This window comes from Corvus kubaryi, unplaced genomic scaffold (genome assembly GCF_017639235.1).
Source record: "Corvus kubaryi isolate FWS band 111438036 unplaced genomic scaffold, C.kubaryi_AGA036_p1.0 138, whole genome shotgun sequence".
NCBI classification, from domain to species: Eukaryota; Metazoa; Chordata; class Aves; order Passeriformes; family Corvidae; genus Corvus; species Corvus kubaryi.
The window spans coordinates 13,692,885-13,716,821 of NW_024580672.1; the positions used below are offsets into that span (position 1 = coordinate 13,692,885).

Consider the following 23,937-nt stretch of genomic DNA (forward strand, 5'->3'; position numbering starts at 1 on the left):
ATCTAAATCCTTCAGCAAGAAAATAAATTAGAGAATATATTTCAGGAACCACAGTATATTTTATTCAGTAAGGGCTGTTAGGCCTGTAAGGGCTACAGGCCTGACCACACATCTTCAGACATCAAGCTGCTGCATCTCTCTGATGTGCTGTTTGGTGCCCATACTAGTGTGCAATCTGACTACTCCTCTCTGATGGGCAATTTCCCTTTCCTAAATTAAATAATTTAAAAGCTACTGAAAAGCTATTTCCATGTTTGCTAATGTCTTCGAGTCTGTTCATAATAAACCTTAAACAAATCAGAGTTGTTCTCTGACCATTGCCCATGGAGAATGTCCTGACATTATCAGTTGAGTTCTCAGATGTGTTTGCCTAATATGCATGTAGCTCCTGAGCATCTGATAGCCTGGAGAATCTGATAAACTGAACACATTTGCTGTTCTGTGTATGTTAGAAAGGTGGAAAGAAATTAAGATCAGCTGGGCCTGAGCAGGCTGATAGCATCCAGAAGTACTGCTGGCCAATCTTTAGCATAAAGCCATTTAGGGTTATTTTAGTAATGACTTCAGTTTCAGAGGATTCAGGTAGCAAGTTGTTATTTTTAAAGGAAAGGTACTACATTTATGCAGTAGACTAATTTTATTGCTTATTAGGTCCAAGATACTTGTACTATTGATGCCTTGAGAGGCCACCTAAAACAGAATCTAGACAGGAGTAAGGGAGTAAGGTCGGTATTTATTTGAAAGGCCTTCAAAGGTACACCCAGAGCCAGAGGCTATTCTCAAACTGGACCTAAGATGGACGACAAGTCACGAGTTCTTCACGCTTTTATAGGTTTGGTTCATTTGCATATCAGGGTTAATTCTCCAGTTAATGCTTCCATTTAATGATGTAATTTCCCCTCAGTTTGCCCCCTTCTCAGAGGCTTTTGGTTTATTCTTTTTGGGCCTAGGATGATCTGGTTGTCCTTGAAGAGCAGGCCCAGAGAGGCTTTGTTATGTCTACCTGGCACGAGAGAGCAGAAATTAACAGGCTTCAAGAAACTTCAGAGTTACACACTAAGCAGCACAGGATTTGAAAAATATAAAAGTTAAAACCTAGGGCATTACTATAATATATCCAAAATCTGAAAAGATATGTTGGTTGTTTTGGGGTTTTTTATATTTTCCAACTTAAGTCTGCAATTAAAAACAGTTTTGCCTGTATGCTAAACAGTCATATGTTGCTTGTTACACAGAGTAACTATGTCTTTCACAGAGCAAAAATATATTTGCTGTACCATCAAATCCCTTATTTTAGTTACAGCCTTTATTCCTTCCAGCATTTCTCTGATGCCATCACCATAGCAACCAGAAACTCTTAAAACACTCTTTTTAAAAAAAAGGGCAGTGGTTGTGCAGTTATGGTGTTTGTGAAAACTGAACAGCCAGTTCAGCACTGAGGAGCTGAATGAATATGTAGATTGGAAGAAAATCCCCACAGCCACTGTGAAGCAGGGAAGGTGTTGGATGTTTCTGCAGGCAGGCAGCAATGCCACACTGCTTCCAGTGCAGAGAGACCATGTGAAACAATGGTCAGAAGAAAAGCAGCAGAAAAGCTAACTACAGCCTTCAGCTAATGGGACAGTGTGTGTAACCTAACAGGAAATTAGGATCAGGGCTTAGATTGAGGAGTACCTTACATACCTTTATATTGGTGTATTGGAAGGAAAGCTACAGGTGAGGGTGGAAATTGAAGAGGATGCATTCTTATACAAAAATATGCTTTTATATAAGATATACTTCATTCTTTTTACTGATGTAAGAAGTTGTGTCTGAAGCAATGAGTGGAACAGCTGTTTCATGTAAACATAAAAATGCCTGGTTATTGGAATTTAAATGTCTAATATATGTTTTTAATTTAACAGTGAAGTTTTGTGTGGCTTCTTGAGACCCGTTGGATGTGTGTTTGCTATTTTTACGTATAAAACACAGCTATTTGGAGCTTGTTTATTTTTTTCTTAAGTTGAGCTCTGTGTTGGCAGGATCCCATCAGGCTTTATTTCAATTTCATGCTGGATCCAGAGAGTGTCTACCAAGCCATCATGACTCTTCAGGTTGTTCAGGGCCATTCTGGCTTGACACTGCCATTGCAGGAAGGTTCCGGTCAAGCTATACAGATTGCAAAATTTTGGGGGGTTATGCTGAGGTTAAAAATGTACTTCTCTACTGTGCCTCCCTTCCTGCCTTGTATATGCACACACCCCCCTGCCTCCCACACTAGCTGGTCTTGCCCAAAAAAAGTGGGGAGATAACTATACAGCTTAGCAACTCTTCTATTCAGGGGTCTGCCTTAGTATGCAGCATGCAGGCAGATTTTTCTCCTCAAAAACAAGCAATCCCACCTACACTTGAGGTTTTTTTTCTGGCTATGTTATTTTCAAACCATCAGGACAGAGATGAAGGATGATGTAATTTATTTTTTCCGTAGCTTTTGCAGTTGTTTAGCTTACTGTATTTTGTATCGAGTGAGCATCCAGTATTTTTGCAATACCACTCCCTTTTTGGGGAGTTTATTTTCTTAAAAGTATCAAAGTCCTTTCAGTTCCTCATATGTTTTGGCTTTTACTGCTCTTTTCTCAGAAGTTCAAAAGCCTTTCAAATCCTTCAGGAGCCTCACCTCTTGGCCACAAAGGACTCACAACCTTTTATTTCACCTGAGGACCTCCTCACTGGGCAGTCCTCTCGCCTTGCAGCTCCCTGCTCTGGCTTTTGTCTTCTGTGACATCTTCCCGACATCCTGCTGGGAAGTCATGACTCTCCTCTCTCTGCAAGAGCTTATTTAATTGCATGCTTTCATCATACAACCTGTGCAGCATTTTGTTCACCCAGAGGCAAGAGCTCAACTTGACACATCATTGAAGACACACTCCAAAATGTCCCTTAAAGATCCCCTCTGCACTGTGACAATGTTTTAAGTGAGAGGGAATTGGTGTTCAGGGTAATGTCTCAAATCAAGGCCATCCACTAGATCTCTGTGAGGACCCAAGAAATCCCAATCCCTAGTTATCATTTCTATAGCTGCCATGGTGCACTGTAAATTCATACCAATGTCCTGCACCTCAAGTGTACGTCACATTTCCCTGCTTTCTTACCTTAAAAATAGGTTACCTCTCAATCCCCTCTATTTCCATACTGCTCCTTTCCACTTAGTTTGAACTGTGGTGTTTTTTTCATTAGATATAAATGCCAACAGATACATGTTGAACCTGGAAAACCTTGGAAAGCCATAACTGGTGACTTTCCTCCTTGGCTGCTAGGAGCATGTGCATCCAGAACACTCTGCAAGAGCTCTGCCATCCCTCCTAGTGCATCGCCACCATGTGTGCTCCCACCCTTCCAAGTCCTGCACTTACTGAAAAACCCAGTTAATTATGCTCAGAAATGCGTGAGACCCCTGATGAGCTGAAATTTGATTTCTTCTAGCATTTTACATTTCATTGTACATTCCATTTACATTCATTAAATTTCATTTACGTTCCATTTAGCCAGATGTATAGTATGGCTTTACTCCACGAGAGAACACGAGGGAGGGACCCAGACCCCCATGCAGAGCAGCAGTTGTGTGAGTGGTTGGCGCTGGGGCTCTGGGAGCTGGGTGTGCTGGAGATGGACTTGGCAAAGGAGTTCAGTGCTTCAGGTTTGGCTGTAATCACAGGGTACCTCTAGGCTGCTTATCACAGGAGTAAACACTGCTGCAGCTCAGAGAGGAAAGCCAGTGTGCACCAGGTTAGAGGAGCCGGAAAAACTGGCACAGGCTGAGCTGTGTGTGGGGACCGCCTTGCTGTCAGCCGAGTCACTAAATCCAGCCCAGCTACCCTCACCTTCAGTGCAAGAGAGGAGGTCATTGTAACTTTGGCTAATTCCCCGTACTTCTTACTGAGCCTATTTCTTTTTGTCTTAACATGAAGCCCCCTCCCCCTTGTTCTCTTTCACAGCATTGACAAACACTTTTTGTGACTCTTATCTTCTCCCCGCCAGCCTTCACTCACTGGCGGTTTTTTTGTGGCCAGCTCCACCCTTTTCCACTTAGGGCCACCCGTTGTTTGTATCTGAACTCCAGTCTTGAAAGAGCCTGTTAGGAGCTGTGTCGGCTGTTTCGGTGAAGGTCTTCCTCTCACGGGCAGCTGTGTTTACAGCACAGGAATCAAAATTAACATCTCTTCGCTCTCGAGGACAAAATACCAGTTAAGTTTTGAAACTTTCCTTCAGTGGTGGAGATTTGACTTAGAGACTCTGTGTGGGCACGTTTAGATAAGTTGAGTTATACCCTTTTCTAAAATGGATTTAAGATATTAGAAACTGATCAAAATGGGCAAAAGTGAAAATGGGTGAATGGGTTTCTTGTATTATTCAACAGCTTTTAATCTAACAGCAGTGCTGCTATGAAAGGTAGGGGCCTCACATATCTTTTTTAGCTACTTTCCTGTAGAATGACATGAAACTGTTTGATCATTACTGTAATTAGTCCTAATGTGCTTTTAATGAGCACATGCTTTCTCCTCTTAAAGGTTTGCAATGGTGTGGAGTATTTGTAGATGACTTGCATACTTATTTGCTTATGATTTTATTTCTACTTCTTTTGAGTTGGATACATGTAGAAATCAGTGGTCAACAAATAAGAAACAGCACAGATAGTCAAAATACTGTGTACTTATAAGCCTGTGTACTTCTTAACATCCTCAGAGAGCTGCCTACCAAGATGAAGCAATTAATACCAAGCTTTTTAGCAACATCATTGTTCTGCACGATATATGTGTGTATCCATGTACCATAGGTTATTCTAGCAAGTTGATTATTCTAGTTCTTCCTGTATACGTTGACTGAAAAGTACTAGTTGTCAACTGGTACATGGAAATGTTGCTTTGATTCTTAAAAGCCCAAATTTACCCTGTCAACTCAGATTGTACTTCTGAAAGAAAATGGAAGTAAATGAGTCAGAACTGAGCTTGTTAACTTTACTCTTGAGTTTCAGAGAACTGTTGCTGGTCTAAGTTGAAAGATTTTTCCATCTAAACTAAGTCTATGATGTGTATTTGGAAGATGATTGCAAATTGTTCTGGAGAAGTAATTTTATGATATTAGAAAGACCTTGACCTAATCATTCTACTAAAGACTCCATCAAGAAAAGCTGTGTCTGTTCTGCAGGCTGTGCAGTACCATGTAAGGCTGCTAAAAAGCTGACTACAGTTTTGGGAAGAGTGGTGTTCTGGAAACAGTTTTAGGAACAGGCTGAGCTGCCCTGTTCATTTTTACTGGTGAGTTGTGGGGAAATTTATGTCTCAGAGCAAGGTGGTGGAGTGGCACTCAGAAGGTGGGTGAGGTGGAAGCAGAGCTGCAGCCTGCATTCTGCCAAAGTCAGGCTACTCACATAGCTGTCTGCTGCTGCCAGGTGAATAAAAGCCCTGCTCAGCATCCTCCCAGTTGTGCATCTTGTCTGAAATGTTACTGTACCTCCTTTCCAGTAGCTGTCATGGGCCCAGTGTTCATACCATGGAATGTTTCCTATGCAAACTGTCAGTCTGATGCTTGAAGTGCTGTTCCAGCACAAACAAGGGGGGATACAGGTGCTTGGCTGGGCAGGTGAGGTCCCTGAAGGCAGAAGGATGCTTGTGCAAACAGGAAATGAGTCCCAGCTGTGGAGGGATGCGTTATCCAGGCTACATCCTGGCTGTGTGCAGGCACGGCAGGTGCCTGAGTCCAGCTGTGTTGGCAGGATCATGGGCAGCCATGAAGTGCTGTGCTGCTCACTTTGGGACTTGTACCCACCCCAGTGTAAGAAGTCACTGCTCTTAGTATCTCATGTCTAAAGTCGGAGTGGTTTCAAACAAACAAAACAATGCACATGTACCCAAGGAGCCTGCTAAATCCCAGGGCTGAAACTTTCCCTTGATTGAGCAATGCTGAGCATACAGCTGAATAACATGATTTTTCATTCACCTGACGGTAGAGTTTTTCCTTTGTCAGCATTTTCTTGTCAAATACTACATCTGAAATTACCAGTGACCTTTCCACTTGAAAAATAGCTGCTTTGTGCCAGAGCAGCACACTTGTCATCTCTTTGAAAACATCTCTCTCCAGTGTGACATGCTTGTATGACTTGCTTGATCACTTGTGGGCAGTGTAATGCCACACATATATAAGCTTATTACAAACTCACAAATCAAAGCAAAACCAAACCACTTGGTCTCCAGGCTCTACTCAGGTTTTCAGATGCAGGCTCCTCCTGCTGAATGGGTCAGACCCCAGAATCAGAGCCCTGCAAGGTAGTGGTTTTACAGAAACCAGTCTTGCACAGTGAAATAAATATCCAATAAATATCATTCATTTAATGGCTCTTATTAAAGGTAAATTGTTGACCACAAGAAGGTGGTGCCCTTCATAGGAGCCCACTGGGATTACCAGAAATGGAAGAAGGTTGTATTAACACATGTGGGATGTTTATCTAAGGATATACAGTTCCAAGTTTTAAAGGTGTGTAGCAGTGAATGAAATGTATTGAAATATTCACAGATATCCGTGAGACAGGCTGAAGGCTGCTAAAAAACATCTTTATACTCTGGCATGTGGATAAATTGCATACTTGATTTTATGTACTTCATCTATATTCTCACCTGCTTTACAGTTCATCCCAAACCTCCACATTTGCCACTTTACTGGCTCTTACCTATCTTCTCTTATTTCTAAAACTATTTTTAAGGGAATCTGCTTGTTTGGTTTAACAAAATTGTTGATACAACACTAAATCCTCATTTGTAGCAGTCTCAGCAAATGTGTAACATACTACTGTTAGCATCAAGGTGCAAAACTAAGCTCAGAAGAATGAAAATAACATGACCAAAAAGCAGAAGAATTAAAAATACAGTAGGCAATAAACTAAAAAATCTTTCTGTCAAAAATTTCCCAAAATATATTATATCACCTTTTTATCTGCTATGGAAGTAACATTACTTGTACAGGTTAAAAAAATGCCAGAAGTCTGAATATGACTAATAAGAGTTTAATGTTAATGTTTTTGCAGATCTTTTTTATAGTCCTTGTTGAATTGAAGGAGGAATAATTTAATATAATACAGATAACTGGGCAGCCTGTTCCAGTGCTCTGCTACCCTTGATCTACAGTTCTTCCTCATGTTGAGGTGGAGCTTCACGTATTTCAGTTTATGGCCATTTCTCCCTGTCCTCCACTTCTTTTCTCCCAGTTAGGTTCCTTTCCTCACTTGATTCCATGTTTTTCCTTTCCTTTTCCTCATCTGCTCCTTTCTCCTGCTGCGTAGACCTTACAAACAGCAGCCACTAAAGAGAAAAATCTGACTTTGCCTGTGCATCTTCAGGCTGGTGAGAAGTTGTTCAGCTGTTTGGGGGATGCCATGTGAATATTCTGGTCTAAACTAAGAGATCTGTGCAACAGATCCATGCAGAGTCAGTCAGTGGGAATTTTTAGAGGCTTTACTTATGGAAATCTGGCAAGTCTTAGGTACAGACATGATCCTGAAAAAATTATTCTAAGGAGAGCACAGATATCTGAAAAGTTGGTAATTAGTAGTTATGGAGGCTCAACTGTCCAGCTGAGGAGGCTGTACCAAGTAGAGTCTTGAGGATGTTTTGGCAGGGGGAAGGGTGGTCACTAGCAGTCTGTCTTACTAATCAAAACTTGTTGGTGAACAGACTCAAGAGATTGGTGGATTTTGCCCAATAGAGTGGGTGTTTTGAAGGACTGAATTAAAATTCAGTGAAGAAATTACATTTGTCATACAGAACTGTTTTCTTTCTTTAATTGAGAGCAAGTGCTCTGCTAAGGAAGGCAGACTGAAAGGAGCGATTACTTACAGGGAATAGTCTGGACTTCTGTTAGGAGCCAGCTGTGTGGTAAAGACACCAAATGTCTTTTTGGAATGAACCAGGAGGAGTGTTCACAATCCACCTCAGCTTGTGTTGTGTGCAGCTTTGGGTACTGCTAGTTTTGGGAAAATCTGCAAGATGCCACCAAGAAGAAATGAGAGGGGTAGAAAATGTAACCTATAATGGAAATTTGAAGGAACAGAATTTACTTTGTCTAGAAATGTCAGGACTGCAGTGATTCTAGGACAGGGGTTTGTTGTAGATAGGGAATAATCTGTTTATCATCTCAAAGGAACAGGCTTTGTCCACAGTCCATAGTGTATGAAATTTGATACTATGAAAACTTTTTTGTGATATATTCTGCAAGGGTTTATCTCTTGGGCTTGTAGTCACTTTATTCAGAAAAAGAAGGAAGGGTTTTTTTCCCTCTGGATAAGGAAAGAAATAGAGAGGAGATAGCATTCCTTCTACTTTTTGCATGTCTGGGATATTACTTGAGCATGGATGAGCTCCAGTTTTCCAGTTGTTTGTAACTTGATAAAGTTCGAATGGGTTTTCAGAGGGATTATATTATAAAAAAAATATCCAGCACAGAAAGCAACACATCCTGATTGAATTTCAAGTACCTCTTCCAAAATACGGACAACACTTCAATTATTGATAAAAATGGGTTTTATCATTTAAAAAACATTTTATCTTGGCATGTACTGGGAAATAGTAAATCCTCTGTGACCAAACTCCTGCTTTCTGCCCCCCAAATTGCCAATATCTGGTGTACAAAGTTTAGGCTGGATGATGAAGTCTGGCAAAGTTAAAACAGCTAAAAACAAAGTCTAAGGGGAAGTTTCATGTAACGTTAATAAGAGGCAAAACTGCCAGCCCCACCTATAATAGAAATAAGATTATCAAGGCCAGGTTTCCTTGATGATTCTCAAATGTTTCTACAGGCTTTTAGAGAAGATCTGGAATGCCTTATTCAAGAACAGATGAAGAAGGGCAATAACCCTACTGGACTGCTTGCATTACAGCAGATTGCTGAATACATCACAGCGAGCACTTTTACAGGTTTTTCCACATCTTCACTCAGTAAGTGAATTATACATTTAACTGCTCTTTTTTTCTTTTTTTTAATTGTTACCAGGGCTTAGCCATGCTGGGATCTCCTCTTTCCTTGAATAAAAATTCTGTCAGAGCTTGCTTCAGCTGTGAAGTAGTGCAGATGGTAGCCTTAACTTGCCTTTTTAGGCTTCTTTCTCTCAAATTCTTTGATTTGTATAATGATATCCAAAATGGTTGGAATCCTCAAACTCAGTTATTCTATAATTTGTTAATAGAAGTTTAACTGACATAGGGAACAAAATGATGTGCCCTGTTACTATTAGGAGTTTAACATGAATATAAACGGAGATGTGAAATACATTACCATTTAGTTTCTTTATTTTTCTACTCTTGCATATAAATTGTTACTAAAAAAAAAAAAAAAGTACCCTGAGCTGGGGAGAATACCCTGGCAAACTGAATCATCAGATAAACAGCTCCCACATTTAAGAACAGTTTCTAGTCTGCACTCTACTTGTAAAGATGTCTCCGGGATCTCGCAGTTAACACCCAAGTTCTTCTTTCCAAGTCATGAAGCACTGAGATGTTCAAGTCAATTTAAGTTCTGTGGGTGGACATTATATGGGAGCTTACAAGCCTGAAGTACAGTGGCAGCTGTCAGCATTCATCATCTTTGGAGATTTGGTCCCAAAATGGTACTTCAGGGTTTATTTAACAAAACGAGTGGAAGAGAACAGAGAGCCCAAATAACCCCGTGTTCATGTCTCTGGTTGGTCACTGAGACTGCATCCTGCTGTTGTCTCTGCTGCTTTTGCCAGAGACAGGGCACTGATCTCAAACTGCACACTCCTATTGTTGAAAACCAAAATTACTTTTACCTGTTTTGGTCTTAACTTTCCCTCTAAACAAAGGTTGTGAGCTGTCAAAAGGCTATCATGCATTCATGAAGGGGACAAGGGTATGTTTGTGTAGTCACAAGTCAAAGAGAGAAATTGATCTTTGTGATTTCTCTGTTAAGAGGGGATTTCTTCTGTCTAAGGGTTTGAGAACTCTTGCACTAATCCTAATTTCTTCATTAGGACTGAATTGAAGTTCTGAGACTGAGATGTCTCTTCAAGTTAGTTTTGCTGGTGTCAGAAGTCCACAAGGAATGTCTTATCCTGCAAGAAAAAAACCTCAAAGTGACAAGTAAAAACACTTCATTAATGACAAATGTCTTAAAGCACAGTTCCAGTTCTATACAGGATATTGATTCAGGAGAAAGTTCAGGGAAATACTTTATCCAGTTTAATAAATGCTGGTACTGCTTTGCTAACAATTTAAGTACACTCCACCTGGAACATCATGGCATAGCTGGAAATATATTTAATTGTCCAACTGACAATTGTCTATTTTTGTCTGTTTTTCAGGCCATGGAATGATTACACCCATCAATGACCTACCTGGGGTAGATACCTCCTCGTTTGTTAAGGGAGAAAAACTTACTCGTTGCAAGTTAGCCAGTTTATATAGGTTGGCTGACTTGTTTGGGTGGGCACATTTGCCAAATGCCTATATCACAGTAAGTATTTTAGACAAAAAAAAAATATATTTAGAATTTCACCCATTCATTCAAATTATTTTTCCTCCTGAATAATGTAAATTAGATCAGTAATCCATTTCCTGTCTCCTTTGCAGGTAAGAGTAAGCAAAGAACATGACCACATTCTAATCATTCCAAGAGGGCTGTCCTTTTCTGAAGCTTCAGCTTCTAATTTGGTACGTGATTCACCTGCTGTAGTAACCACCAAGACTCAACCTGTTTTCTAAAATACTTTTGTGGCTGCTAAAATGGACGTCTATAATTATGCTGTTGTTTGAGTTTTTTTAATATTTACCCACCAGATGAAAAGCTGATTAACTGCTCAGATAATAGCACCCTTTGTTGTCAGTGTTTCTTCCTGGGTTTAGCATTACTTTCTGTTTCTTTGTCCTCAGCTTCAGTGTGGAGCAGCAAAGTTTTGTTTTCCTGTCTGATGAAGCTCATCAGTAGCCTCAGTGTAGCAGCAGCCTTTTATAACCTGGCAGTGTGGTAATACATGTGAAATTACTCTGTAGGAGTAGTGTTATCAGAATCAGCTCTTACCTTTAAAAGTGAGGAGATAAAGTCGAATAATCCTCCCCAGGCCCAACAAATGAGCTGGGTGAAGTAACAAGCTGATATTTAGGCAGTGGTAAATCACTTAGGTAAATGTGCCAAATCACACATCTTTTGGTGCAGAACCTGCCATATGCTCTTCATGTCAGTGCATATCTGTAAAGAAACTGCCTCGAGGTGAAAGGGGTACCAAAATGAGATTGATAGTTTTACATAGCAAACACAGAACCAAAATGAGATATGACCCTGCTGTAGTTTGTTGTTGATCCAGAAATTACTATTTTAATGTTCTCACGAATCTGAAAATTCCTTGTGCATTGAATGCTCTTACTGGAAATTTCTGAATTATCTTTTTATTAAAAATGTAGGAAATGTTAATGAAATGCGTTTTTAAAAGTCAGAAACAGGGAAAGGTCAGCTAGACTGAAGCAGAATATGTGTTGTATCAGAGTCTTATTCTTACTTCTTCCATGGCTGAACTTCCAACAACTGTCAAGGGCTTGTACAGCAGGGTGGTTTATTGACACACAGATTCATGGCTGCTCTCCTACTTTTTTTCATGCTCTGAGCCCTCAAAATGTGTGGGGAAATTTGGTGCTAAATAAGAAAGGAAGGGTATTTTCTAGATAACCGAAGTTGTCTCAAAACTTTTGAGTATCATGTGTTTCTTTGCCTTTTTCAGGTTAAAGTGAACATCCTAGGAGATGTAGTGGACCAGGGAAGCACAGCTCTCAGTATTGACAGTGTAGGCTTCAGTCCACACGTGGCCATCTACTCCACGCGCCCCGACGTCAGATGTGTCATACACATACACACCCCTGCCACAGCTGCTGTAAGTCTTCCTTCTGGCACCGACTGAAAGAAAACAGCTTTACCTTATGAACATAGGGCATATTTCTGCTCACAGCAGTTTCATTTTTGTTTTAATGTCGACTCTGCACTGGTAAATAAAAGTGTGAGGTTATCAAAAAGAAAGAGAGAGGGCTGAGCCACCGCAGTGGAATGGGACCAGAATAAACTGATGCTCAGAGATTGTTATACTCAGGTTGAGGCGGTTGTAAAGCAAATAGTTTACAGAGGCTTCATTTATAGCATTCTAGATAATATAATGTGCTGTATAAATCATCATCAATTGCATTATGCAGCTCCATTTTTAAGTGGTTTAATTAGTAGTTACACTTAGTTTGAATTTACCTCACTATTTAAATGTTATAGTTAACATAAACTTTAAATGGTCTGTATAGTAAATGTAAGGCGGCCTGAAAGAATTGGTTTGAAATAACTAAATTCTTATTATTTTATCTAGAAATGCATATACACATATGCATTCCTTGCCTACAGACAAAATAAAAAGGAATGATTAATTTCTTTTTTACTAGCTTTTATTGAAGTCATAAGTGTGGGAAAGAAGAACAAACCATTAAGTAAGATGAGAATTAAACATGGATAAAATCCGCAAAAATTAACTTAGTTGGAAAAAATTGTCTTTTGCTCTAGTTAATCTGTCCCTAGGTTGAGTAGCAGCACCTCTGTCACCCTATTGCAAATTAGACTGGTATGGGGGAGATTGTTTCTAAGCTTTCATTACAGAGTTTGCCTCTCTTCCAGCAAAGATAAAAAGTGCACCCTGCTAAGGCTTGGGTGGTTGGGATGTGAGTTTTAAGAGTTTCAAATTTCCTAGTTATCAGCATTTCATTTTCATGAAACAGGTTTCTTCTATGAAGTGTGGCATCCTTCCCATATCACAAGAGGCTCTGATTCTGGGAGATGTTGCTTATTACGACTACCAGGGATCTCTTGATGAACAGGAAGAGAGAATTCAGCTTCAAAAAGTTCTTGGACCCAGTTGCAAGGTATTCAGCCTCATTCGTGCTCTTCATAAACAATTTTCATGCCCTGCTCCAGTTTCTACCATTTAACATTAGTGTCTTCATTTACTAGGTATTAGTCTTGAGAAACCATGGTGTGGTAGCACTAGGAGAGACACTGGAAGAAGCATTCCACTATATTTTCAATGTGCAACTGGCCTGTGAAACTCAGGTGAGAGAGAATTTATCTGTTTAATTTCAAACACTTGTGCTGCAGTTACAGATTACATCCCAGATGGGAAGATCTCTAACATTACACAATTTTGGGGTTGTGGAATCTAGTAATCCTGTTTACCAGGACAAAGTCAGAAAGACTGGAATAATCAGGGAATCAGTGAAGGAATGGCACAAATACTCATTCTAGGAACTCTGACACAGTCTCCGTGGTGTTACGCTCTGAAGGGTACAGAAGGTTTTGTTCCATGCTGTGCAGAGTGAGCCTCATGCAGGGAATCTGTCAGATGATACATTTGCTGGTACTCACTGCATGGGGAAGTGTGATTTAAGATCTCTTGAGAGCCAGCTCCTTTATTGAAGCTGAATGTTGTGACAAGAAAAGAAGCGTCTCTCTGTGATCACAGATTTGTGAAACCAAATTAAAAGGAGGTCTTTAGAGCAATGGTAGAGGGTAGCACATTTAAAAATAACTTGAATCACTAATTCAGTTGTTTCCATTTTGTCTAACTTTAGCTACCTAGTTAGGTATCCAGATGTTACCTATAGCCTGTGAAAAGAGACCACTGAAAGTGTTCTCACCTTTCATAACTTTTAAGCCCATCTCCAGAAACTTTGTCACTTTGTGCTTGTTCCCCAGTGATCCTGTCCTCCCAAAGAGGCATTTGGATGTGCAAATGGCAGGCTCCCACTCCTTTCCTTCCTTGCCCTTCCCTGCCATTTATTTTGAGTTCAGTCACTATTTCATTTTGAAACAGCTAGAAAAACGAAAAATTTTTAATCTTGTGATGCAGAAAGGTTTTTTTAAGGTACTCTGAAATCAAGTGTTTGAATCTACTCCTTTTAAAGTGCAGTTATTAGTAGATGGTATAATGCTTTCTGTAACAGTCACTTGCTGTGTATTTTAATACATTTTTTGGACAGTAGAAAACTAGCCTGAGAAATAACTGCAGCATGTATTTAAGCAAGCTTCTGCTGCAAATTCAGAAAAGCAGAGAATACAAAAGCCTTTTCACAAATCAAATATCCTCCATGATGTCTGCAGGTTCATGCACTAGCTGGAGCAGGTGGGATAGACAATCTCCTACTACTGGATCTGCAGAAGTTCAAGCCTTCCACCCACGCCGTGGCAGCAATGGGAGGAGGTGGAGTTAATATGGCTTCACAACAAAAATGGAAAGTTGGGGAGCAAGAATTTGAAGCTCTCATGAGGATGCTGGACAACCTGGTGAGAGCATGTTGATGGTGGTATCCATATAGTCCTGTAAACTTTTGAGTGTAGGAGTAACTTCTGTCAAAGCAAACAGTTTTTTCCGGTTTCTCTGTGAGTTCTAAAATGAAGACAGAGTAAATGTAAGAGGTAGAAAATCTCTTCATTATGTGAAGTTTAATTTGTCATACTGTTTCTGACAGCAGTATTCTGTTTTAGTAAGAATTTATCATGCTTTGAGCTTCAATTTTGTCCCACCATCTTACAAATGTATAGTAGTTTAATAGTAAAAAGTTTTATTTTCTATGTTTAAACATTCTTTTCTTATTTTCCTCCTCCACAGGGATACAGAACTGGCTATGCCTATAGGCAACCATTAGTCAGAGAAAAACCTAGACATAAGAGTGACGTCGAGATCCCAGCCACTGTGACTGCCTTTTCCTTTGAAGATGATACAGTCCCACTTTCCCCCCTGAAATTCCTTGCACAGAGGCAACAGAGAGAGAAGACAAGATGGCTGAACTCTCCAAACACATACTTGAAAGTTAATGTGCCTGAGGAGTCCTGGAATGGGGAAGCAAGTCCCAGGACTAAGATCACGGTAGGTTGATACGTTGGGCAGTCACTTAGATTTTGCCCTACTTGAAAGTAAGTTATGCACAGTTTATATGAGGAAATCTTAAACAGGATTAGCAAATAAATTTATTGAGCTAATTAAAACAGGCTTTTCGGGGACTTAATGACATTGGTACTGAGGGTCTCCTTTGTTTGGGGAGAGAGGGGTTGACTGCAAGAGTAACAGCTTATGATAAAATTTAACCATGATTTTGCAGTTCTAACCATCTCTTCTTATTCCTGAAGTTGAAAACAGTTTTTCTACCAGATCTTCTTGTGCTATTAGTTATCCACCAAATATAGTAAGGTTTTAAGTCACCCGTGGGTTGTTCTTTTTTTACATGAGGGAGACACGAGCTCTAATTCATCTCTAGCTGCCCCTTTTCTATTTGTGAGCTTACTGAAAACAGCTTTCGAAAGGTCTGTTCATGCTACAGGCTTTTAATGATGATAAAGATTTTCCCCCTCCTGCAGCTCAGCAGGATGCTTACACTTAGTTTCCAGCCTGCAGAGAGGTGGCCCTCGTGGGACTACAAGAGCGTGTTACTGCTCTTCAGCTACTCCCAGTCACACAGTACAGCTGTAAAAGCATCAGCTCCTCCTGCTGGCAGGCTGGCAGGTTTCTAAACTTGAGTTTGGGAAAAACACCCTCAGAACCCTGCTTGAGAAGGGAAAAATCTAGTCAATGTGTGGTCAGCAGAGGTGGAAGTCGATTGCATGAACAAGGGCTCTGGATCTACGTGCCAGTTACTAGAAAGTGTGATCTTTTCTAAATACAGCATCATTAGCACACAGGTAACACTGCATTTTTCAGGAATGTATGTTAATGTTTACAAAAAGTAATCTTGTTCTAGGCAACTTAAATCCTCTTGGCAAAACACACAAACATGTAAGGGGTTGGGATTATTTTTTAGATGTCATGTGGAATTGAGAATAAAGTCAGAAAGTCCTTTCTTGATACCTCTTCTTTAACAGTAAGACACCACAGAGAATTGTTCATTTCCAATAATACTGGGTTTTTTAATGTCTTCCCCCCCCCCCTTTAAGTGGATGAAAGCTGATGACTCCTCCAAGACTAGTGGAGGGACGCCAATCAAAATTGAAGATCCAAACCAATTTGTTCCCCTAAACACAAACCCAAGTGAAGTGTTGGAAAAGAGAAATAAGGTAAAAGAAGTGTAATAAACTGAAAATTCTAACATTGCCAAATAAAAATATGTGTTCAAGTAATGATTCAGCAGAGCAGTAAAATAACATTTTCAAATGTTTTGATTTCATTAAGAAGGTTCTTACGCTATATGTGATTTCTGGCATCAAAAACATGTATTTAAATGTGTGATATACATAAAGTCTGTAGATATGTATGCAGTATTTATATATTTAAACTTTGAGTGCAATAGTCTGATGAAGGATGAGTATTAACTCTGAAAATAATAGATTGGAAATGGTAGTCCCTGTTATTTAGCATTTTATTTAGTAGGTAGTTAGGTGTCAACATGAACCGAATTGCTGTGCGTCATCTGCAGCATGATTCAATCTCAGACTCTAATCTTGCTCTGCTCTGTTTTAATTTGCCTAGTGCTTGTTAAGCTGGAATTTCTAATGGCAGTAAAAAAAAGAAAATGAGAGATTATTGTTGGACCTCTCTGTAAACAGAAATATCTTTCTGCTTTTCCCTTCCAGCATGAAAGACACTGATTATCAGACTGACCAAATATTCCGCCCTCAGCATAACTATATTAACAGATATTCAGGAATTTTTTCATTTGATTGCGTATTTTTTTTTCTTTCTTGGAAAGCACTATATCAGTGTCCTTGGGGACTGAATTGGAGTTAGAAGGAGTAACTCCCTTCCTCAGAACTGGAAAGGCACCCTCTAATCATCTAGAGATTAATAATACATGTCCCAGGCAATGATTGTTAAATTCATGCATGTCACTTGCTCATAGAGAGTTTATTCCTAAGTTTCTGCTGTAGGATTTTTTTTATATGATCTGTATTGATATTTATATTTATATCTGATCGGTCAGTGTCATAAGCACTGACAATTAGAAGCTAGGGCTGTTAGTTTAAGGAAAAAATAAGCTATTCACAGAAGGAAAAACTTCACCAACCTTTGTGATCACAGTGTTTTCTCCAATAGCTGATGTGTGAGGTGGAGAGGACAGGTTCAGGGACTATTCCTGGGAGCTTATTTCTAAATGTTGGCTTACATGAAGTGCAGGAATTGGGACTAGGGTGAACATTTGGAAGTACTGAAAGAGCTAAACAACATATGCTGTGTATTTTGAGGTGGAAGAAGAGTTCCTAATTTTTAGGTGCAGAAGCATACAGCTTGATCCTCCAGCCACTCACTGCCGCCTGTGTTAGTGGCTTTGCAAAGCTGATGGGCATAGGATTTACTAAAGAGAAATATCTCTTTCTAACCTGGTTTATTTTCTCTCTATAGATAAGGGAGCAAAACCGATATGACCTAAAGACAGCAGGACCTCAGTCTCAGCTGCTCGCAGGGATTGTTGTGGATAAAAAGCCGAGTTCAGTGAGTACAACATAATTAACTAATTTACAGCTGTTCAGGTTATTTGGCTGCCTGTTTTTCAAATGTCAGCTTGGCCCATTTTCATTCTAAGTGTCTTGTTAGAACTGATTATTTTAATGCCAGTTTTAGAGCTCTGATACATCTTATTCATGTTTCATCTTAAAGGTTTAAAATGTTAGTTTCAAATTGAGATATGCATGTTAAGTCTGCTGCTATTAATATTAATGAAGTAGGATCCTTGTGTAAGATCATTTAAGTGAGAGAGGAAGAACTTTAGAATGCATGGGCCAAAAATAGCCTTCATTAGCCTGTGGAAGTGATGCTTAAGGTAACAATGGAGTCCCAGAAATAGCTGAGTTTAAAAGGTGGGATGTGACCATGTAGAAGACAGCTTTCATTAGAAACAGGCTTCTTATTGGGAGAGAGGGTTACCAGTTTCTTACCTGCCCATATTAACCTTTTCTTGAATAGAATATACTTGCACACAGTATAGGTATCCCTAATAAGGTTATCCAAGAAATTTTGATGAATTGGAATTGGAGTTCTATACATCTAGGAGTTTCCAGCTATCCAACAGTTAGTACATCGATGTTTTAATTCTGTATTCCCTGCCAAAACTTTGTCAACAAACTTTGGCTAAAAAAAAGAAGATACATTAGCCCTGCACGTTTTGCTTGTTGCTTCTTATTCTGTAACTGTTAAATTCTGTGGCTTTCCCTTTCCCAGCCAATGCAGTTTGATGACGAGCACGCGCCACCGGCACCACCCAACCCATTCAGCCACCTCACCGAAAAGGAACTGGAGGAGTACAAGAAAACCATTGAGCGCAAGCAGCAGGGGTTGGAAGGTCAGCGGTGTGGATTGAATTGTTGGGGTTTACATTTTAATAATAAGCTTGAAAATATCTACTGTAAAAGTTGTGTGCATGTTAATTATTAGTGTATACTGTTGGCAGCTAGTTTAGAATGAATCATTCCTTGAGGTGGTAGAATTCTTTTGTTACATGTGGTTTGTTCTTTTACTTTAGTTAGTGCTGAAATTAAAGCAATGAAAGGTTTGCACAGAAATGGGGTTGACAAAAACACAAGTTAGCATGATGAATTTTTGTGTCAGAATATAGAATAACTGAAGGTGGGAGAGTCCATGAAGGTCATCTTAATCCAACTCCTCCTCAGAGATGATGCTAAAGTTAGATCAAGTTGCTCAAGTCTGTGCCCAACCAAGCGAAAGTTTACTGAGATGTTTGGCCCTGGCTTCTTTAATTTTACTTCTGTTCTCCCAGTGTGCAAGTCTCATCTACTTTCACTTTTCACATCTTCTTCCAATACTACTATTCCATAGAGAATTGCTAATTCAGAGTTGATGTTAATTTTTAACAGTAGCACTTACTGTGAATTGTTCTTCACTAATACTGTGTAATAGAACAACTTTGCCATATGTCACACTCAGGACATAGTGTAATAGCTTATTGTACCGGCAGACTGTGACTTAGAGCTAGATAAAACCATGGGGCATGCTACCTGGAATGCAGCCTTGCCACCTTTGTTAATGCTTTCTGATAAAGAACTAATATATACTGATTTTTAGCAGATAAAACAAGTAATGCCCTAATTCTTTAGAGTTTCAACGGTGTATTGTAACTTTGTGCTGTTGTGAGCATGAGCAACACGAAGCTGTAGCAGAGCTGTAAATCTTGTAGCACCAGCACTGACACTCTTGCTTGATTTTCACTTTTGCTTGGCTACTAACTCACATCTTGTCCTGCAGATGCTGAACAGGAGTTATTCTCAGATGACGGTTCATCTGTATCACAAATTCAGTCACAAACTCAATCCCCGCAAAATGTCCCAGAAAGATTAGAAGGTATTCCATGCAATTTCTGTACAATGCCAAGGGCTCCAATAACCCAGGTTCTCCACTCTTCTGCTGCACTTTTACACTTGCATGAAGTCAACTGAGTCAAAAGGAGCCCTCTTCTTCAAAGTTTGGGTGGTGCTCTGTCCAGAAAACAGTATTTCCCAATTTTTTTCTAATACCTAATTCTCACAACCAGAAAACAACTAAGGGCATGCTGAAACCTAGATATTAACCAGGTGGAGCAAATAGATATTATACTTCTATTTTACTGAAAATGTTAAGATTAGTTTTTTTGCTTAAGACTTCTCCAGAAGTCTAAGTAGGCATTTTAAAAGGCAGGTTCTCCAATGCCTTCTGTATGGAATGGCTGTGTTTTTGTAAATCAGTCTCTTGCAGTAAAGTGTAATTCTGACTGTGCTTGAGACTATGTGTGCTGTGTAGACTGTATTTGTACATACTCTATACAGCTTGAGCTGTGCATGCACTTGGCAGAGATAAAGTTAGATTTTTATCTCATTTTCCTTTAATGATATTTTCACTGTGTTGTCTGCTTACAGCAACTAAGAGTGTGGATAAAGGGGAAAAAAACACATCTAAGCACTTCGGGTTTCATTCTTTGGATCACAGTCCAGACTCGCAGGCTTTGTCTCAATACTGGGTTTTTTTGCATGAGAGTCTACATAAATAATTGCAAAATCATTTGCTCTTTCAGAAAATCATGAGGATTTCTACACCCAGAATGCCAACCTCATATCTGTGGAGATGCCAGTTGTGGTGGTGAACGGGAAGGAAGATGCCCACGACGTGGAAGAAGATCTCACCAAGAGGGTCAGTCAGTTAACCATGAGTACTGTGGAGAGCATAGAGATTACCATTAAAGGCTCTGAAAAGATAGAAGAGGCCCTGTCCCCTGAAGGGTCACCTTCCAAATCCCCTTCGAAGAAGAAGAAGAAATTCCGCACCCCATCCTTCCTGAAAAAGAGTAAAAAGAAGGAGAAGGTGGAAGCGTAAGTGCAGTTCTGTTGTGAGGAGACATTGCACATTTTAAACGTTTAAGTTCACCATTAACAGCGTAGTGTTAGGGGTGTGCAGTAACTGGACTTTTAACCTAAACAAGTAGAAACTGGAAGAGGTTTTGCTTTAAAGAAACCAAACAAAGAGACAAAAAAAAAAACCTTTCATGTTAATTGCAAATTAATTCATCTCTCACTTAGCTGTGTCCAAAATTGCTATGAGGGTTGGAAACATTGATTAGTTTCATGTAGAACTACACTGGCAGGTGCTCAATTACCATCATAGCAAGGTCAAATACCATCACAGTATGCAGCAGCAAGTTCTGCTTGGAGTATTTTGCAGACCTTAAAATTTTCAGTACAGTTAAAGTCTTTATTAAAGTTACTGTTGAGTGATCATATGACTTTTTAAAACTGCTGTCTCATTTGGAAACCAGATCATACATTTTTGTATTGTGGTTTTTGACCATATATTTTATGTTTCTGTACCCCTGTTTGAGTGGGTACATATTAACAGCACACCTTTACATCTTTTTTAAGATTAGCTCATATAGAAATATTATACACTGGCACATAATACTAGGGGAAAAACTGTGTAAGAGAAAGTTTATTTGAAATTATACAAAATGTCTAAAGAATTCCATTATTCAATAACTTTTTTGCCAAATATTTCATTTTAGTGAAATATAATTTTTGAAGACTTCTTTTTTATTCTATCAGTTGGGGCGGGGGAAACCCTTATTTTTCAAGAAGGGGGATTTTATACACTTAACATTGATAATTTAGTTTAACTGGCAAAACAAAAAGAAGATTTTATATGTTCAAATGTTTGTATACCATTCAGTATAAAGGTATTATAAGCATGTGAACCAAGCATTTCATAGTTAGAGTGTATTTAAGAATGCTTGGTTTAGAGTATACTTAAATATAATTCAGGAATCCAGGGACTTCAAAATCAAAGGATAAAAGCATATAAAATTGAACTGGATTCATGTTTAAAAATTACTTGTGGGTTGTTCTTTTTATCTCTCATGGTATTGCTAATGAATGAAGAAAAATAATCTCTTAACATAACCAAATGAAGGAAACAAAAATGTTAAAAGGGAAAGTGAAATAGTAGGGAAATAGGAGGAGACAAAGAAAGTAAAAGTTCGGTGATTATTTTTTTTAAATATATGATACGGATTGTGGGATATTTTTATTAAATCAGCAGAGTGACATTTCCATATTAGATGTTTTAAATAATTTGTATGGATTCATGCAGAGTGCAACACTTTGGGTTTTTTCTTGAGTTTCATTCATATTGTAAAAGAGTCTCATGAATCTGTGTTGTCCTTTGGATGAACCCAGAGCAAATCAGAGCCTAGTGCCATGGGTAAGGGTGGTACTGCCACTTACTCATTTTTACTTGTATTGTCATTTTAGTACTTTTACTGTATTGTAAATACAAACTAAACATAAAAATTAACATAGGGGTTTCTTTGCTGTGTCAAATGTCTGTAAATCAGTCATCGCAATAGGAAGTACATCTTTAAGATCCATGTGATTCCCAAATTACCGGTTGAAATATTATACAATATATAATTGTTAAATATGGCTGGAGAGTGGTTTGGCATGCAAAAATGTTGATTATAGCATGTTCGGGGGCTGGTTAGCTTTGACCGTGTAAGTGTGATAATGCAATGTTGGAATGGATCCTGGAAACAATTTTCTAGCTGTCACTAAATACTGGAATCAGTGTTTTTAATCATAGTGGAAACTTTCAGTCGCTTACTTTGTTTTTTATGTTCTACATTATTTGTGTTGTATTACAACATATGTAGAAACAGTAACCTGTGAACTACGCTTTTCATAACTTTTTTAAAAATATATCTAAATGAATGCAATGTGCATAAATATTTTTTAAAATGCAACCGTGAACTATTTGCACCTTTTGCTAATGCCTCTATTTACTTGCTTTGGCATAAAGAATGAGCCAGCCAACTCTTGTGTCCTGTGGAAAATATATAAATGTTATCTGAAATTGCTCATAGATGTAATGCTAATTAATGTTAAATCACAAATAAACAGTATTTTAAATAGATGGATTTCATATAGCAGCCTTTTGTTTATACACTTACATCTCTCGCTTGTAGAGAAGACGGTTTGATTATGCACGTTGCTTCTCAAGAATTTATTCTGGAGAGAGCTTCTTGCTTGTGCTTATCCTGAGAGCTCAGCAAGAAAATAACCTGATCTTGCTGTTGAACAGCTTTTGTCTCTGTCGCAGATGCTGGAAAGGAAAGTGGACATGCCTGTGGAAAAAGGCAGGGCACTGCCAGGCGGTTGTTCTGAGCCCAGGTGGGTCTGGGCTTCCCCATCGTGGGCTGCCTCCTGCTCTGCAGCACCATGGGATCATGGGTGACAGCACGAGGGACTGGGGTGGTTTTAGGGCTGAGTAAGTACAGAGCAAGGAAATAGCTCGCAGAAATTACATTTTTTTAAAAATTATTATTAATAGCACAAAGGATTTCCTATAGGGAAAGCTTAATGCAAAGTTATTTGAAGACATCTGTGTCATGCCCTGCCAACATATAGTATATGTCGGAGCCTCTGAGGCTGCAGAAGTTGCAGTGTTTTGTTTTTGTAGCTGTATCAACTCTGTGAAATGTCTTTGAGGACTGCAGGAATGTTTATTTTCCTTGTCCTACCACAAATCAGCCTTTCGTTTCTGTTTACAAGAAAGTCAAAATTCGGCTCTCTGAGTCTGGTGACAGTTTGATGAACTTGGTTCCCATGTGGAAGGATAATTTTGGTTTAGCATTTTAAATAAATCTTGACCAAGATTTTAGTAATTTTCTGACTATCATTTGTCTCCAGAAGCATCTACAGTCTGCTTCGTGCTGCACTAATGTGAAAGTAGACACTGTATCAACACGGAGGAGCATCCACTGTAAGGCCAAGGGCATAGATAATTTTTGTCCTTAAGCTCTCTTTATTCCCAAGAGTCTACAAACCACATCAGACCTTTCATTTTCACTTAAATCTTACTCTTTCACAGTGTTACTCAAAGGATCTGAGATTCTGCAAACCAAAGCATGGAAATAAAGTAGATATTTCTAACAGGCGTAATGAACATTAAAACTTTAGTTTTGGGAAGTAGGAGCCCTTGGAAAGATGAGCTTCAAAATGGATCATTAACATGATAAGAAATAATTATTGTCATTAGGCTGCTTAACCCAAGAGAGAGCAATACAGAGAAGCAGTGTTTGCTGTGAGGAATTGCATGCAAGCTACCACCCAAGAACATTAAAAAGGAAAAGGATTTGTAAAGCTGTACACCCAGGTGATCACCTGCTGTAGTCTTTTACAGATTTCCAGCTGTTCTGGAGATGAGTGTTACATAGCAAACCAGACCTAGCAGAATTTGCAAAATGAGGTGTTATCAGGCTTTAGATGCCACAAGGAGACAGAAAAATGTCACGGTTAGGGCTGTAATGCCATTTTGACTAGTATTTTCCTGCCTTGCCAGTTGAGTCCACGGCACACTGTTGAGCATGTGGCATAAATTGTTGTTCTCTCTGGTGCAACTAGTTGAGGATTTTCTAT

At 39.1% G+C, this 23,937-nt stretch overlaps 1 protein-coding gene across 7 annotated transcripts in view; it reads left to right on the forward strand.

Annotated features, from left to right (window-relative positions):
- ADD3 (adducin 3) overlaps positions 1 to 22,432 on the forward strand; it is a 93,087-nt gene extending 70,655 nt beyond the window's left edge. For 5 of the 7 annotated variants that reach the window (XM_042019287.1, XM_042019284.1, XM_042019286.1 and 2 more), the window contains 13 exons: positions 8,825 to 8,963; positions 10,346 to 10,497; positions 10,614 to 10,694; positions 11,756 to 11,905; positions 12,783 to 12,926; positions 13,015 to 13,113; positions 14,161 to 14,343; positions 14,669 to 14,926; positions 15,988 to 16,107; positions 17,390 to 17,479; positions 18,206 to 18,326; positions 19,247 to 19,342; positions 20,049 to 22,432. In XM_042019287.1, the coding sequence (XP_041875221.1) occupies positions 8,825 to 8,963; positions 10,346 to 10,497; positions 10,614 to 10,694; positions 11,756 to 11,905; positions 12,783 to 12,926; positions 13,015 to 13,113; positions 14,161 to 14,343; positions 14,669 to 14,926; positions 15,988 to 16,107; positions 17,390 to 17,479; positions 18,206 to 18,326; positions 19,247 to 19,342; positions 20,049 to 20,347 (1,932 nt within the window). In that variant the 3' untranslated portion in view covers positions 20,348 to 22,432. Of the gene's footprint in view, positions 1 to 4,141; positions 4,225 to 8,824; positions 8,964 to 10,345; positions 10,498 to 10,613; positions 10,695 to 11,755; positions 11,906 to 12,782; positions 12,927 to 13,014; positions 13,114 to 14,160; positions 14,344 to 14,668; positions 14,927 to 15,987; positions 16,108 to 17,389; positions 17,480 to 18,205; positions 18,327 to 19,246; positions 19,343 to 20,048 lie in introns of those variants that run through there. The other 2 variants (XM_042019291.1, XM_042019289.1) reach the window with 2 other exon arrangements.
- The last annotated feature ends 1,505 nt before the right edge of the window (positions 22,433 to 23,937 follow it).